The sequence below is a fragment of the Anolis sagrei genome, chromosome 6 (assembly GCF_037176765.1).
Source record: "Anolis sagrei isolate rAnoSag1 chromosome 6, rAnoSag1.mat, whole genome shotgun sequence".
Lineage (NCBI taxonomy): Eukaryota > Metazoa > Chordata > Lepidosauria > Squamata > Dactyloidae > Anolis > Anolis sagrei.
The window spans coordinates 125400591-125416037 of NC_090026.1; the positions used below are offsets into that span (position 1 = coordinate 125400591).

The window sequence follows — 15447 nt, forward strand, 5'->3', positions numbered from 1 at the left end:
ATCCAAAGGGTTGTTTTGGGGGACGTTTGGTTCATTTCTGTATTGTCATTTGAGATCTAGGCCTGAGACCCTCCCCAAATTAGTGTCACAGATCTTTTTGCATTCCCAATGATTTCTGGTTGGCTGCTGCTAATGGCCCTGCACTTATTTATAGAAGGTTGAGTCATGCATATATATTACCACCGGACAGTTAAACCCAAACTGTTTCAAAGGTGCCGCAGCCAAGAGCCATTACCGCAGCTCGATTTTCAAAATTAGTTTTAATACGATCTGCAAAGCATTCATTAATAAAAAGAAAAGAAAGAAAAGTAAAGCATCTTGATCAATACTAATTTGGATTTTCTTACATGAAAGGGTTTGGAGAGTTTGAATTCATTGTGATGCATATGAACTTGGAAAGCCTTCAGCATCTGGGTTAAACTGAGCTTAACGTAGCACATAGCACATTTTAGGGCAAGGAGAATTAAGGGAATATAGAGTAGACATATAGGGATATATGTCTGGAAGTATCTCGTTTGTAATTAATTTACTCTTGCAATAACTAAGGCATAACGAAGTTACATTTTGTTGTGATGTACAGAGCGAGAAAGGAGCAAGGGTTTGTGCTAGAAACAATATCATACGAAAGCTGAGTGGCACAACCTGGGGATCACAACCAGATACAGTGAAGACATCTGCCCTTGCGCTGTGCTACTCTACTGCTGAGCATGCATGCCCAGTGTGGAACACATCTCACCACACTAAAACAGTGGATGTGGCTCTTAATGAGATATGCCGCATTATCACGGGGTGTCTGCGCCCTACACCACTGGAGAAATTACACTGCTTAGCCGGTATTGCACCACCTGACATCCGCCGGGAAGTAGCAGCCAATAGTGAAAGGACCAAGGCAGAGACATCTCCAGCTCATCCCCTGTTTGGGTATCAGCCAACGACTTAAATCTAGACATAGTTTTCTAAGATCTACAGAGACACTCGCTGGAACACCTCAGCAAGCGAGAGTCCAAAAGTGGCAGGCTCAAACCCAGCACCTCAACCAATGGCTGATACCCAATGAGAGACTCCCTCCTGGGCACACAGAAAACTGGGCGACTTGGAAGGCACTGAACAGACTGCGCTCTGGCACCATGAGATGCAGAGCCAACCTTCAGAAATGGGGCTACAAAGTGGAATCCTCGGCATGCGAGTGTGGAGAAAAGCAAACCACTGACCACCTGCTGCAATGCAACCTGAGCCGTGCCACATGCACCATGGAGGACCTTCTTGCAGCAACACCGGAAGCACTCCAAGTGGCCAGATACTGGTCAAAGGACATTTAACCAACTACCAAACTCACAAGATGTGTATTTTTCTGTCTGTTTGCTTTGTTCTGTTAGAAATGTAATATATAATGGACTGGTTGCTCTGACACGACAAATAAATAAGGGTTTGTGCAGCCATTACTAAATAACCTTGATCAAGTCACTCTCAGCTGCAGAAAAAGGAAAAGGCAAAGCATACACATCAGCATCCTTCCTGCTAACCTTCCACTTTTGCAACCTTCCTAATGTTGCAACCCCTTAATACAGTTCCTCGTGTTGTGGTGACCCCCAACCATAACATTATTTCTGTTGCTACTTCGTAACTGTAATTTTGCTAGTGTTATGAATCGCCATGAAAACATCTGATGTGCAGGATGTATATCGCCATGTAAATATCTGATGTGCAGGGTGTGACAGCAACCAACGGGTTTTACAAGCAAAAGGTTGACAGATTGATTCAGGATGATCGTCGTATCACTCAGGGAGAAATTTCAAGCATAATCGGCATTTCACAAGAATTATTTATTTATTTTGGGTACTTCTACCCCGCCCTTCTCAACCCCCTAAGGGGGACTCAGGGCGGCTTCCAACTGGCATACGTTGATGCCTACAATTCACACAATAAAATACATAATAACAGTAATATTTATCGTGTCATCAGCAACCATACCATTGTGTTACAATTCTAACAGAACAAAACAAATACACAGATTAAAAAGAAAAAGAAAGAAAAAACACACAGATTTTGCAAACTTAGTAGTTGGTTAAATGACCTTTGACCAGTATCTGGCCACTTGGAGTGCCTCTGGGGTTGCCGCAAGAAGGTCCTCCATGGTGCATGTGGCAGGGCTCAGGTTGCATTGCAGCAGGTGGTCTGTAGTTTGCTCTTCTCTGCACTCGCATGCCGAGGATTCCACCCTGTAGCCCCATTTCTTAAGATTGGCTCTGCATCTCGTTGTGCCAGAGCGCAGTCTGTTCAGCGCCTTCCAAGTTGCTCAGTTTTCTGTGTGCCCAGGGGGGAATCTCTCATCTGGTATCACCCATGGATTGAGGTGCTGGGTTTGGGCCTGCCACTTTTGGACTCTCGCTTGCTGGGGTGTTCCAGCGAGTGTCTCTGTAGATCTAAGAAAACTATGTCTTGATTTAAGTCGTTGACGTGCTGGCTGATACCCAAACAGGGGATGAGCTGGAGATGTCTCTGCCTTGGTCCTTTCACTATTGGCTGCTACTTCCTGGCGGATGTCAGGTGGTGCAATACCGGCTAAGCAGTGTAATTTCTCCAGTGGTGTGGGGCGCAGACACCCTGTGATAATGCGGCATATCTCATTAAAAGCCACATCTACTGTTTTAGTGTGGTGAGATGTGTTCCACACTGGGCATGCATACTCAGCAGCAGAGTAGCATAGCGCAAGGGCAGATGTCTTCACTGTGTCTGGTTGTGATCCCCAGGTTGTGCCAGTCAGCTTTCGTATGATGTTGTTTCTAGTGCCCACTTTTTGCTTGATGTTCAGGCAGTGCTTCTTGTAGGTCAGAGCATGGTCCATGAGGGGGACATGAGAGAAGCCTCCTCGCAGGATTGCAAGACATCTGGCCGTCCCCTGGGCAACGTCTTCGTAGACGGCTGATTCTCTCGATCCAGAAGCAACCAGAGACGACTTGCAGCATGCAAACAAGAAAGCAAAACAACCAACGGCCCTTTTCAGGACCAACCATGACAATAATCTCAATCAACATCGAAGGCATGTCAGCTGCCAAAGAACAACTGCTCTATGAACTGTGCCGAGATAAGAAATAACAGTAATTATAACAATTAAAACATTACATTAATACAATAAAATACAATAAAAAGCCAGCCTGGTGGCCATTGTTTTGCCAAGTCCATAATTAATACATTCATTCCGTTTATCATAGTCTGTTTCCACAGCTTTAGTCGTCATTGTCCATTGTCTGTCTGCCAGACTACCCAAAAGCATGGTCCCATATCCATGTTTTTAATTTCCTTCTGAAAGAGAGGAGGGATGACGATGATCTAATTTCCCCAGGGACTGAATTCCACAAGCAGGGGGCCATCACCGAGAAGGCCCTGTCCCTCGTCCCCACCAATCTCGATTGTGACAAGGGCGGGGCCGAGAGCAGGGCCCCTCCAGAAGATCTTAAATTCCTAGGCAGGACGTAGAAGGAGATACTTTTGGACAAGTACGCTGGGCCGGTGCCATATAGGGTTTTATAGGTCAAGAGCAGCACTTTGAATTGTGCTCGGAACTGAATTGGCAGCCAGTGGAGCTGACATAACAGAAGGGTGGTATGCTCCCTGTATGATGCTCCAGTGAGAAGTCTAGCTGCCACCCGCTGGACTAGTTGAAGTTTCCGAACAGTCTTCAAAGGCAACCCCACCTAGAATGTGTGGGTCACATGATTGTTTTGCTTGGCTATTGGAAGATCTGTGCAATCTGTGTAGGATGGGTACCCAGGATGCTGACGCCTGAAATGAAAGCGCACAGACTTGAAACTTCAGAGACTGGATCTCACCACCGTACGACATCCTCCATACAGTCCAGATTTAGCACTGTCTGACTTCCATCTGTTCCTGATAATGAAAGAAGATCTGTGGGGGACATCATTATACTACTGATGAAGACGTTGAGAGAGAACTGTGAGACGCTGGTTGCAGAAACAGTGTCGACTTCTTCTGTGACGGCTTCAGAAAACTTGCTCATCGTTGTCAGAAGTGTATCCAATTGTCTGGTGATTATGTGGAAAAGTAAATACTGGTAGTTTAAAGAGCACACTCTAAGGATTATTTCTGCGTTTGATTTATTAAAATATTCCCGTCCAAACCCAAGTAATGAAGGTGGAGGCATTACTTTTCATTCAGCCCTCATACATCTGGTGGGAACATGGGCCTTCTCCGGCTGCCCCAAAGCTGGAATTACCTTGTCAGAGCAACTAGTCAGGTGTTCTCTTTGCTATGCTTTCATAGGCAGGTGAAGACCTTTTTTATTTGGGCAAGATGATGTCTGCTGTTTTGTATGCCATCTGTTCTCTCCCCGAGGCTGTATTTACATTCAGCACATCTGCCGGCTCAGCTGCTCATAAAGATGAAATTACAGTGGGGGGTGTATCTGCTCTAGATTTCACTTTGAACTTATAGTTTGGTAAGGCAGAGAAGGCTAAAAGCATTGTCAAACTACATCTCCTACGATCGCATAGCCATTCAGCCATTGCAATTAAAGTGATGTCAAAGAGCATTCATTCTACAGTGTAGACCAGGCTTGGGCAAACTTTGGTCCTCCAGGTGTTTTGGACTTCAACTCCCACAATTCCTAACAGCCTACCGGCTGTTAGGAATTGTGGGAGTTGAAGTCCAAAACACCTGGAGGACCAAAGTTTGCCCAAGCCTGGCATAGACACACCCTTTGACATAGCAGAAATTGCAATGATGCTTTTGCAGTGTGATGTGACCCATTGAGCTGCGACACCTGTGGCTATTTATTTATTTATTTATTTATTTATTACTAGCTGTCCCCTGCCATGTGTTGCTGTGGCCCAGTCTGGTAATTTGGAAAATAAAGCAATGAGAAAGTGTTGGTTTCTAAAATATGTAATTCCTTTATGCTTGTGAGTAAACAGTATTTCTTGTTCATCGCTGAACATCTATTTCCAACAGACCTCACTACCTCTGAGGATGCTTGCCACAGATGCAGGCGAAACGACAGGAGAAATGCCTCTAGAACATGGCCCTATAGCCCGAAAAAACCCACAAGAACCTAGTGATTCCAGCCATGAAAGCCTTCGACAATACAAGTATTTCTTGTTGTTTCTTTGTTAGTGTTGATGTAGAGAGTGTCCGGTTTGCCTACTCTGGAATATGCAACATATCATAGTCCTTCTTTAAGGGTCTCTTTCAAATCTGTGATACTATATCTGTGTGTGTGTGTAAGAATAATATCTATCTATCTATATTTATGACTGGATGGATCTTTGTCAGGAGGGCTCTGATTACATTTTCTTGCCCTGGTGAAGAGAGTTGGACTGGATGGCCTTAAGTATTTTCTGTTGGTCATGGGGGTCCTGTGTGGGAAGTTTGCCCCAATTCTGTCGTTTGTGGGGTTCAGCATGCTCTTTGGTTGTGGGTGAACTATAAATCCCGATAACGACAACTCCCAAATACCAAGGTCTATTTTCCCCAAACTCCATCTGTGTTCATATTTGGGCATATGGAATATTTGTGCCAAGTTTGGTCTAGATCCATCATTCTTTGAGTCCACAGTGCTCTCTGGATGTGGGTGAACTATAATTCCCAAACTCAAAGTCAATGCCCACCAAACCCCTTATAGTGTTTTCTGTTGGTCATGGGAGTCCTATCTGCCTAGAGTGGTTCAATTCCATCATTGGTGGAGTTCAAAATGCTCTTTGATTGTAGCTGAACTATAAATCCCAGCAACTACAACTCCCAAATGACAAACTCTATTTTTTTGAGTGAAGGACATACATTGGGTTGTCAGATGTCTTGTGTCCAAATTTGGTGTCATCTCCCCTAGTGGTTTTTGAGTTCTGTTAATCCCACAAACGAACATTACATTTTTATTTATATAGATTTACCATATTTATATACTGCCTTTCTCAGTCCGAAGGCGACTCAAGGCGGTTTACAATTAGCATAATTCAATGCTCTCAACAACATAAATTATAGTTAAAACAGTAACATATAATATAAACCATATAAAAGCAATAAAAACAATAATACACAAGTCCTCAGCGTCTCATTTCTAAAATCATTTTCCACTCACATCCTCCAATCGTTCCATGGATCTAAATTAGCCTGATTACACTGCATCTGCGAATGCTTGCTCAGAGAGCCAGGTTTTAACTCTTTTTTGAAATGTCAGGAGGGAGGGGGCCGATCTGATATCCCTAAGGAGGACATTCCATAGGGAAGGGGCCACTGCTGAGAAGGCCCTGTCTCTTGTTCCCGCCAGTTGCATCTGCGAAGGAATAGAATCATAGAATCAAAGAGTTGGAAGAGACCTCATGGGCCATCCAGTCCAACCCCCTGCCAAGAAGCAGGAATATTGCATTCAAATCACCCCTGACAGATAGCCATCCAGCCCCTGTTTAAAAGCTTCCAAAGAAGCAGCCTCCACCATACTCCGGGACAGAGAGTTCCACTGCTGAACGGCTCTCACAGTCAGGAAGTTCTTCCTCATGTTCCGATGGAATCTCCTCTCTTGTAGTTTGAAGCCATTGTTCTGCGTCCTAGTCTCCAGGGAAGCAGAAAACAAGCTTGCTCCCTCCTCCCTGTGGCTTCCTCTCACATATTTATACATGGCTATCATATCTCCTCTCAGCCTTCTCTTCTTCAGGCTAAACATGCCCAGTTCCCTAAGCCGCTCCTCATAGGGCTTGTTCTCCAGACCCTTGATCATTTTAGTCGCCCTCCTCTGGACACATTCCAGCTTGTCAATATCTCTCTTGAATTGTGGTTCCCAGAATTGGACACAATATTCCAGGTGTGGTCTAACCAAGGCAGAATAGAGGGGTAGCATGACTTCCCTGGACCTAGACACTATGCTCCTATTGATGCAGGCCAAAATCCCATTGGCTTTCTTGCCACCACATCACATTGTTGGCTCATGTTTAACTTGTTGTCCATGAGGACTCCAAGATCTTTTTCACACGTACTGCTCTCGAGCCAGGCATCCCCCATTCTATATCTTTGCAGGACCAAGAGCAGGCCTCCCCAGACGATCTTAGCTTCAGAGAATATGCTCCTCATTCGCAATCTGATATCCCTAGGGAGGGCGTTCCATAGTGAAGGGGCCACTGCTGAGAAGACCCTGTCTCTTGTTCCTGCCAGTTGCATCTGCGAAGGAGGTGGGACTGAGAGCAGCCCACCCCAAACAATCTTAGCTTCAGAGAATATGCTCCTCGTTCGTTTGGGGTGCATATTGGTAAAAAGCAGCAGTTCTTCCTGAAAGGCTATTTTATCAGACACAACATCTCCTTGTCATAACCTGATCCATTTGTTATTGTAGAAGATTTTTGTATGTGTGTTGGGAGGGAAGTGAACCATGGTGGATAAGAAATTGGGGTGCTTCTAGGACACTGGTTCTCAGCCTTCCTAATGCCGCAACCCCTCAATACAGTTCCTCATGTTGTGGAGACCATAAAATTATATTTGTTGCTACTTCAGAACTGTAATTTTGCTACTATTATGAACTGTAATGTAAAATATTTGACATGCAAGATGTATTTTCCTTCACTGGACCAAATTTAGCACAAATACCCAAGATGCCCAAAGTTGAATACTGTTGGGGTTTGGGTGGGAGGTTGATTTTGTCATTTGGGAGTTGTGTTGTTGTTGCTCATTAGTTCAGTCACTTCTGAATCTTCATGACCTCTTGGACCAGCCCATGCCAGAGCTCCCTGTCAGCCATCACCACCCCCAGCTCCTTCAAGGTCAAGCCAGTCACTTCAAGGATACCATCCATCTTGCCCTTGGTCAGCTCCTCTTCCTTTTTCCTTCCATTTTCCCCAGCATAATTGTCATTTATTATTTATTTATTATTTACAGTATTTGTATACCGCTTTTCATACCCTGAGGGGGACCCGTTGCTGGGATTTATAGTTCATCTACAATCAAAGGGCATTGTGAACTCCACCAGTGATGTAATTGAACCAAATGTGGCACACAGAACTCCCACAATGAACAGAAAATACTGGAAGGGTTTGGTGGGTACTGACCTTGAGTTTTGGAGTTGTAGTTTGCCTACATCCAGAGAGCGCTGTTGACTCAAACAATGATGGATCTGTACTAAACCTGGCACGGATACACCATATGCCCAAATGTGAACACTGGTGGTGTTTGGGGAAAATAGACCTTGACATTTGGGAGTTGGAGTTGCTGGGATTTATAATTCACCTACAATCAAAGGGCATTGTGAACTCCACCAATGATGTAATTGAACCAAGCTTGGCACACAGAACTTCCACAATGAACAGAAAATACTGGAAGGGTTTGGTGGGTACTGACCTTGAGTTTTGGAGTTGTAGTTTGCCTACATCCAGAGAGCACTGTGGATTCAAACAATGATGGATCTGGACTAAACTTGGCATGGATACTCCATATGGCCAAATGTGGTGGTGTAGTTTGGGGAAAATAGACCTTGTCATTTGGGAGTTGGAGTTGCTGGGTTTTATAGTTCACCTACAATCAAAGGGCATTGTGAACTCCACCAGTGATGTAATTGAACCAAACTTGGCACACATAACTCCCACAATGAACAGAAAATACTGGAAGGGTTTGGTGGGTTCTGACCTTGAGTTTTGGAGTTGTAGTTTGCCTACATCCAGAGAGTGCTATTGACTCAAACAATGATGGATCTGGACTAAACCTGGCACGGATACACAGTATGCCCAAATGTGAACACTGGTGGTGTTTGGGGAAAATAGACCTTGACATTTGGGAGTTGGAGTTACTGGGATTTATAGTTCACCTACAATCAAAGAGCATTCTGAAGTCCACCAGCAATTGAATAGAACCAATCTTATCTTGGTATACAGAACTCCCATAACCAACAGAAAAGACTGGAAGCGTTTGGTAAGCATTGACCTTGAGTTTTGGAGTTGTAATTCACATACATCCAGTCGCCGATAAGGCTGAGAAAGGCGGTATACAAATATAGTAAATAAATCAATATTGCAGGAGGAGGACTTTTGGTGGGAGGATTCGCAGTATATTTCCAAAAAGGAAGAGAAGGACAGGCGGAGAGATCTTCAGCCTTCTCTGCCAAAGAAGTTCCTTAACACCATCAGAAATATGTGTTTTCTCATGGTCTTTGGTGACCCCTCTGAAACCCCCTCGTGACCCCCCAGAGGTCCCGACCCCCAGGTTGAGACACTGTTCTAGAATATACCCCAATGTTTCCCTTTTAAAGCACAAAAGGCATCCCTACAAAGAGCAACCATGAGTTGCTATATATTTCCTTCCATTGAGTCAATTTTTCAACCTTACCAATCAATTCAACAGAGTCTAAATATCCCAAAGGCACCAGATCTCGACTGATCTTGGGAGTTAAGCAGTGTCAGTTTGGACGGTACTTGGATGGGAGACCACCAATGCATACCTACTGATGTATTTTGGAGGAAGGAACTGGCAAAACCACTCTTGCCTAAGAAAACCCTATGAAATTCATGGGATGCCATAAGTTGATAGGTGCCTTGAAGGGCACAACACACATATAGGGGATCTGTTGCATCTGCAAAAGGGATGTCTTTGGCATCTCGAGAGTGACTTCTCCTCTGCGGCATCCAAGCGTGGAAACATTGGCACACTTTGTGGATTTTGTCGAGGCGGGAAGAGAGAAGTCGAGAAGGGAGGAGGGATTTAATAAAACCCAGCCAGATGGAATATTAAACACCGTAGAGGCCTCATCGCAGGGCGAAGCGGGGTTTATACAATGTGGGGGCGGAAAAAAGAGGAATTCTGACATTGCCAGAGAAAAGGAAGCTTTCCTGCCCTCTAGCGGGACCGACCGCCTGCTTCACATCAACAGTTACATAACCTCTCTGGGTGGGAACTTATTTTTTTTTAATGCAAATCAACTGAGAGAGTCCAAACCCAAAAGAATTTCCCTGCCTTCTGGAGATGTTAAGGTCTCCTCCTCCTCAAATGTATTTTGCCAGCTGTTCTTAACTGTTTGGGAAAAGCCAGTGGAATAATAAGTCCCACTCTTCCGAAAACTGGGAGAGCCACCTTTTCGAAACCCTTTCAAATTGTTTTTACTTGGTGAGGTAAACCTATATAAACTGGAGTGATGCAGCTGATTCTGGAATGAAGCATCTCCTGATAGCTAAGAGTTCAATTCTAACATGACATAAGGATTCTTTGGATCTGCATCGTAGATTTAATGCTGTTTGATACCACTTTAATTGCAATGGCTTAAAGGTATGGGATCCCAGGATCTGTGGTTCTGCAAAGTTGTTACCCTTCTAGGCCTGGTGCCTCAGGAAAACTACAAATCCTAGGATCCCATAGCAGTGAGCCATAGCAGTTTTGTGTGTGTGTGTGTGTCAGGAGCAACTTGAGAAACTGCAACTCCTCCACTCCTTCCTTCCTTCCTTCCTTCCTTCCTTCCTTCCTTCCTTCCTTCCTTCCTTCCTTCCTTCCGTGTGTTGGTCCTCCTCCTCCTCTCCTCTTCTTCCTTCCTTCCTTCCTTCCTTCCTTCCTTCCTTCCTTCCTTCCTTCCTTCCTTCCTTCCTTCCTTCCTTCCTTCCTTCCTTCCTTCCTTCCATGTGTTGTGTGTGCCATGTGTTACCTCCTCCTCCTCTTAGTTCCTCCCTCCCTCCCTCCCTTGTGTGTGTTGTTGTTCAGTCATTTCCAACTTGATGTGCCATGTGTTACCTCCTCCTCCTCCTCTTCCCCTTCCTTCCTTCCTTCCTTCCTTCCTTCCTTCCTTCCTTCCTTCCTTCCTTTGGTGTGTTGTGCGTGCCATGTTACGTCCTCTCCTTCCTTCCTTCTTTCCCTCCTTCCTTCCTTCCTTCCTTCCTTCCTTCCTTCCTTCCTTCCTTCCTTCCTTCCTTCCTTCCTTCCTTCCTTCCTTCCATGTATTGTGTGTGCCATGCGTTACCTCCTTCTCCTCCTCCTCTTCTTCGTTCCTTCCTTCCTCCCTCCCTTCCTCCCTTGTGTGTTGTTATTTGTTCAGTCATTTCCAACTTGATGTGCCATGTGTTTCCTCCTCCTCCTCTCCTTCCTTCCTTCCGTGTGTTCTGTGTGACATGTGTTACCTCCTCCTCCTCTTCTTCATTCCTCAAGGGGCATCTAGTCCAATCCCTTCTTTCTGCCATGTAGCAAAAGCACAATCAAAGCACCCCTGACAGATGGACATCCAGCCTCTGAATAACAATAATAAAGAAAATATCTTCCTAGTTTGCAAGTGCTATTTCCTGCAGTGTTCCATTCTGTCCCCCATGCTTTTTAACATCTAAATGAAACTGCTGGGAGGGGTCATCCGGAGTTTTGGAGCTCGGTGCGATCTCTATGCAGATGACACCCAGCTCCACTACTCTTTTCCAACAGAATCCAAGGAAGCCCCTCGGGTGCTGAACCAGTGCCAGGCTCCTATGACAGTCTGGATGAGGATGAACAGGCTGAGGATCAATCCTGACAAGACAGAGGTCCTCCAGGTCAGTCGTATGTCTGACCGGGGTGTTGGGTGGCAACCTGTGCTTGATGAGGTCGCACTCCCTCTGAAGACACAGGTCAACAGCTTAGGGATCCTTGATTCAGCGTGGACACTTGATGCTCAGGTGTCGGTGGTGGCCGGGAGGGCCTTCGCACAACTAAAACTCGTGCGCCAGCTGCGACCATACTTCGTGAAGTCTGACTTGACCACGGTGGTCCATGCCTTAGTTACCTCTAGACTGGATTATTGCAATGCACTCTACGTGGGGCTTCCCTTGAAGATGACCTGGAAACTTCAATTGGTCCAACGTTCAGCAGCGAATTGGTCCAATGTTCAGCAGCGAGTGTGGTGGAGGCTCCTTCTTTGGAAGCTTTTAAACAGAGGCTGGATGGCCATCTGTCAGGGGTGCTTTGAATGCAATATTCCTGCTTCTTGGCAGAATGGGATTGGACTGGATGGCCCATGAGGTCTCTTCCATCTCTTTGATTCTATGATTCTGGAACATGGCCATACAGCCCAGGAAACTCAAAGCAACCCAGCCACTAGGCTGTTAGGAATTGTGGGAGTTGAAGTCCAAAGCACACTTTGCAATGCCTGATCTAGTGTTGTTATTATTATGAGCCTTCCCTTTTGCTCTAGCCTCTAGCGCCCCATAGTGGCCGATAGTGGGAAGTGAAGGGATTTGATTGGTAGGGAGGCTACCCACTCAACTCAACACTGACGATTTGATTGGTTAGAGGGCCGTCGCCATAGCAACCCTCCGCGGCCTAGTCGGTCGCTAGGGCCAAAACGAAGCCTGTCGTGGAGTAGTTGATGCAGTGGCGAATCTCGGGAGAGAGGGCGGCTCCTTCCTCCGTCTGGGCGGAGCCGGGCGCGGATTTCATCATGCTGGGGGCCGGGCCTCGTCCTCTTCCAGCGGCGGCGCTGCTGCTTCTCCATGCCGTGGGCCCTTAGCCGCTGCCGCCGCCTCCTCCTCCTCGCCTTCAGCAAGCGCCGGCCCTTCGCTCCCTCCTTCGCCGCCTTCGCCTCCTCCGCGCTGCTTCCCTCCGCCGGCAGGCCCCGCGTGGCTTCTTCCCACCCCAGCATGGACGGGCTTCCCGCCGCCGAGACGCTCCTGGCCCCGCTCCGCCAGGCCGTGCGGCAGCAGGTGAGGACAGAGCGGAGGCAGGACTAGGAAAGGCCCCGGTTGGGGATGGAGGGAGCAGGCCCGAGGGGCAAGGAAGGGCCTACGAGGTACAACACGCCCTGTGTATAGTGTCTAGTCCAGTGTGCGCTAGGCAAGGCTATACTGTTGGGTAGATCTGTAATTGGGGCTACAGTTGAAGACACTTCCATCTTGTCTCCTGTGCTTTACTAATAATATATATTGTATATACATATAATAGTTATAATATTATAATGTAAACTTATATATATAAATGCTCTGTGCATAACGAGTACCTTAAAAACAAAAGAACCAATGAACGAAATCAAACCAAATTTGGCAACAGAACGTCTCACAACACAAGTAGTGACCATCACTCAAAAAAAATATATATGAACAAGCCTGGACACAGCATATTATTTGAGAACACAGAAATGCTTGACCACTCCAACAACCACCATGTCAGACTACACAGAGAAGCCATTGAAATACACAAGCATGTGGACAATTTCAACAGAAAAGAAGAAACCATGAAAATGAACAAAATCTGGCTACCAGTATTAAAAAATACTCTAAAATTACAACAGCAAAACAGCAGAGAGGAAACAACCAGGCACATCTTAACACCTCTCAGCAGAACATTTCCCAGGCTCAGCCAGGCCTTCAAATGCTAATGAAGGTGGTCAGCTGAAACATTCACACCTAGCTTCAGCAGAGAGCTCTTTGCCCCACCCCAGTCATTCCACAGATATATAAACCCTTTTCCTAGTTCCAACAGACCTCACTACCTCTGAGGATGCTTGCCATAGATGCAGGCGAAACGTCAGGAGAAATGCCTCTGGAACATGGCTCTATAGCCCGAAAAAACCCACAAGAACCTAGTGATTCCAGCCATGAAAGCCTTCGACAATACAATATAATATTATAATTATATATTATATATATTACAATATAATGGTGTAGTACAATATCTATATAAATAAAAATGTAATGTTCGTTTGTGGGAGTAACGTAACTCAAAAACCACTGGGCGAATTGACACCAAATTTGGACAGCGTATACTTAACAAAATGAACAAAATCTGACTACCAGTATTAAAAAACTCTAAAATTACAACAGCACAACAACAGAGAGGAAACAACCAGGCACATCTTAACACCTCCCAGCAATGTATGTCCTTCACTCAAAAAATTTTGATTTTGTCATTTGGGAGTTGTAGTTTCTGGGATTTATAGTTAGCCTACAATCAAAGAGCATTCTGAACTCGATCAACGATGGAAGTGAACCAAACTTGGTACACAGAACTCCCATGACCAACAGAAAATACTAGAAGGGTTTGGTGGGCATTGAGCTTTAGTTTGGGAGTTGTAGTTCACCTACATCTAGACAGTACTGTGGACTCAATGATGGATCTAGACCAATGATGGGCAATCTTTTGAGCTTGGTGTGTCAATACTTGCCAAAAAAACGAGCATAACTCGGGTGGGGTGTCACTTCGAGAAAAAAACCATAATTTCATGATATTTATAGTTTAATAACAAAAATATATTATTGTAATATATAACTGTATTTAATAAACCAAAAACTAATTATTTAACTTACTTGCTTTTTCTATAATGCCATATATCTCGGCATTATAGAAAAATGCTGGTGTAGGAGCCGAGGATGAAGTGTCCTTCTTGGGATGCGGCCCCATCTTCTCTGTTTGCGACCGTGTGTCATCGAAAATGGCTACGCGTGTCAGTGCTGACACACGTGTCATAGGTTCGCCATCATGGATCTAGACCAAACTTGGCACAAACACTCAATACGCCCAAATATGTAGACAGGTGGAGTTCGGGTGAAATAGACCTTGATATTTGGGAGTTGTAGTCACTGGGATTCACAGTTCACCTACAATCAAAGAGCATTCTGAACCCCACAAACGACAGAATCGGGGCAAACTTCCCACACAGAACCCCCATGACCAACAGAAAATACTTAAGGCCATCCAGTCCAACTCCCTTCACCAGGGTAAGAAAACGTAATCAAAGCCCTCCTGACAAAGAGCCATCCAGCCATAGATAATAAATACATAGATATGATTCACACAGAGAGATATATAGATTTGAAAGGGACCCCTAAAGAAATACATTGATATGTTGCCTGTTCCAGAATAGGCAAACCAGAGAGTCTCCACATCAACAGTGACAAAGAAACAGCAAGAAGTGCTGTTTACTCACAAGCATAAAGAAATTGCATATATTAGAAACCAACACTTTTTCATTACTTTATTTTCCAGATCACCAGACTGGGCCACAGCAACGCGTGGCAGGGGATGGCTAGTAGTAATATATAATACTGAGATTGAACTATGCTGATAATTTAATATATTGTATGTATATATATCTTGTAAGTCCCTCAGAGTCCCCTTTTGGGGTGAGAAGGGCAGCATATAAATGTTGTAAATAAATAAATAATTGGTTAAGTGATCCAACCCAAAAGGTGATTCTCGCCATTGCATCCTCTTCATCCTGGAAAGAAGTGATTATTTGGTGCAATGAAGAGGGTTCACTCCTGGGTTCTGTGCTGGTTCAACATATTTATTAATGACTTGGATGAAGGTTTAGAGTGCTTCCTTATCCAGTTTGGAGATGACACCAAATTAGAAGGGAATGTTTTGGTGTATAGCTTCCAACAAGGACAAATGTAAGATACATGCTCTGGTTACATCACGTATAGACTACTGCAATGTGCTCTATGTGGGGCTGCCTTTGAAGACTGTCTAGAAGCTGGAAATGGTACAATGACCAGCACCCAGATTGCTAACAGGAGCTGC

The 15447-nt window shown here is 45.0% G+C and overlaps 1 protein-coding gene across 1 annotated transcript in view; it reads left to right on the forward strand.

The window, feature by feature from the left end:
* The first annotated feature begins 12322 nt into the window (after positions 1–12322).
* Positions 12323–15447, forward strand: part of GARS1 (glycyl-tRNA synthetase 1) — a 33783-nt gene continuing 30658 nt past the window's right edge. The window contains exon 1 of the mRNA XM_060782647.2: positions 12323–12632. Coding sequence (XP_060638630.2) covers positions 12423–12632 — 210 coding nt within the window. The 5' untranslated portion in view covers positions 12323–12422. The remainder of the gene's footprint in view (positions 12633–15447) is intronic.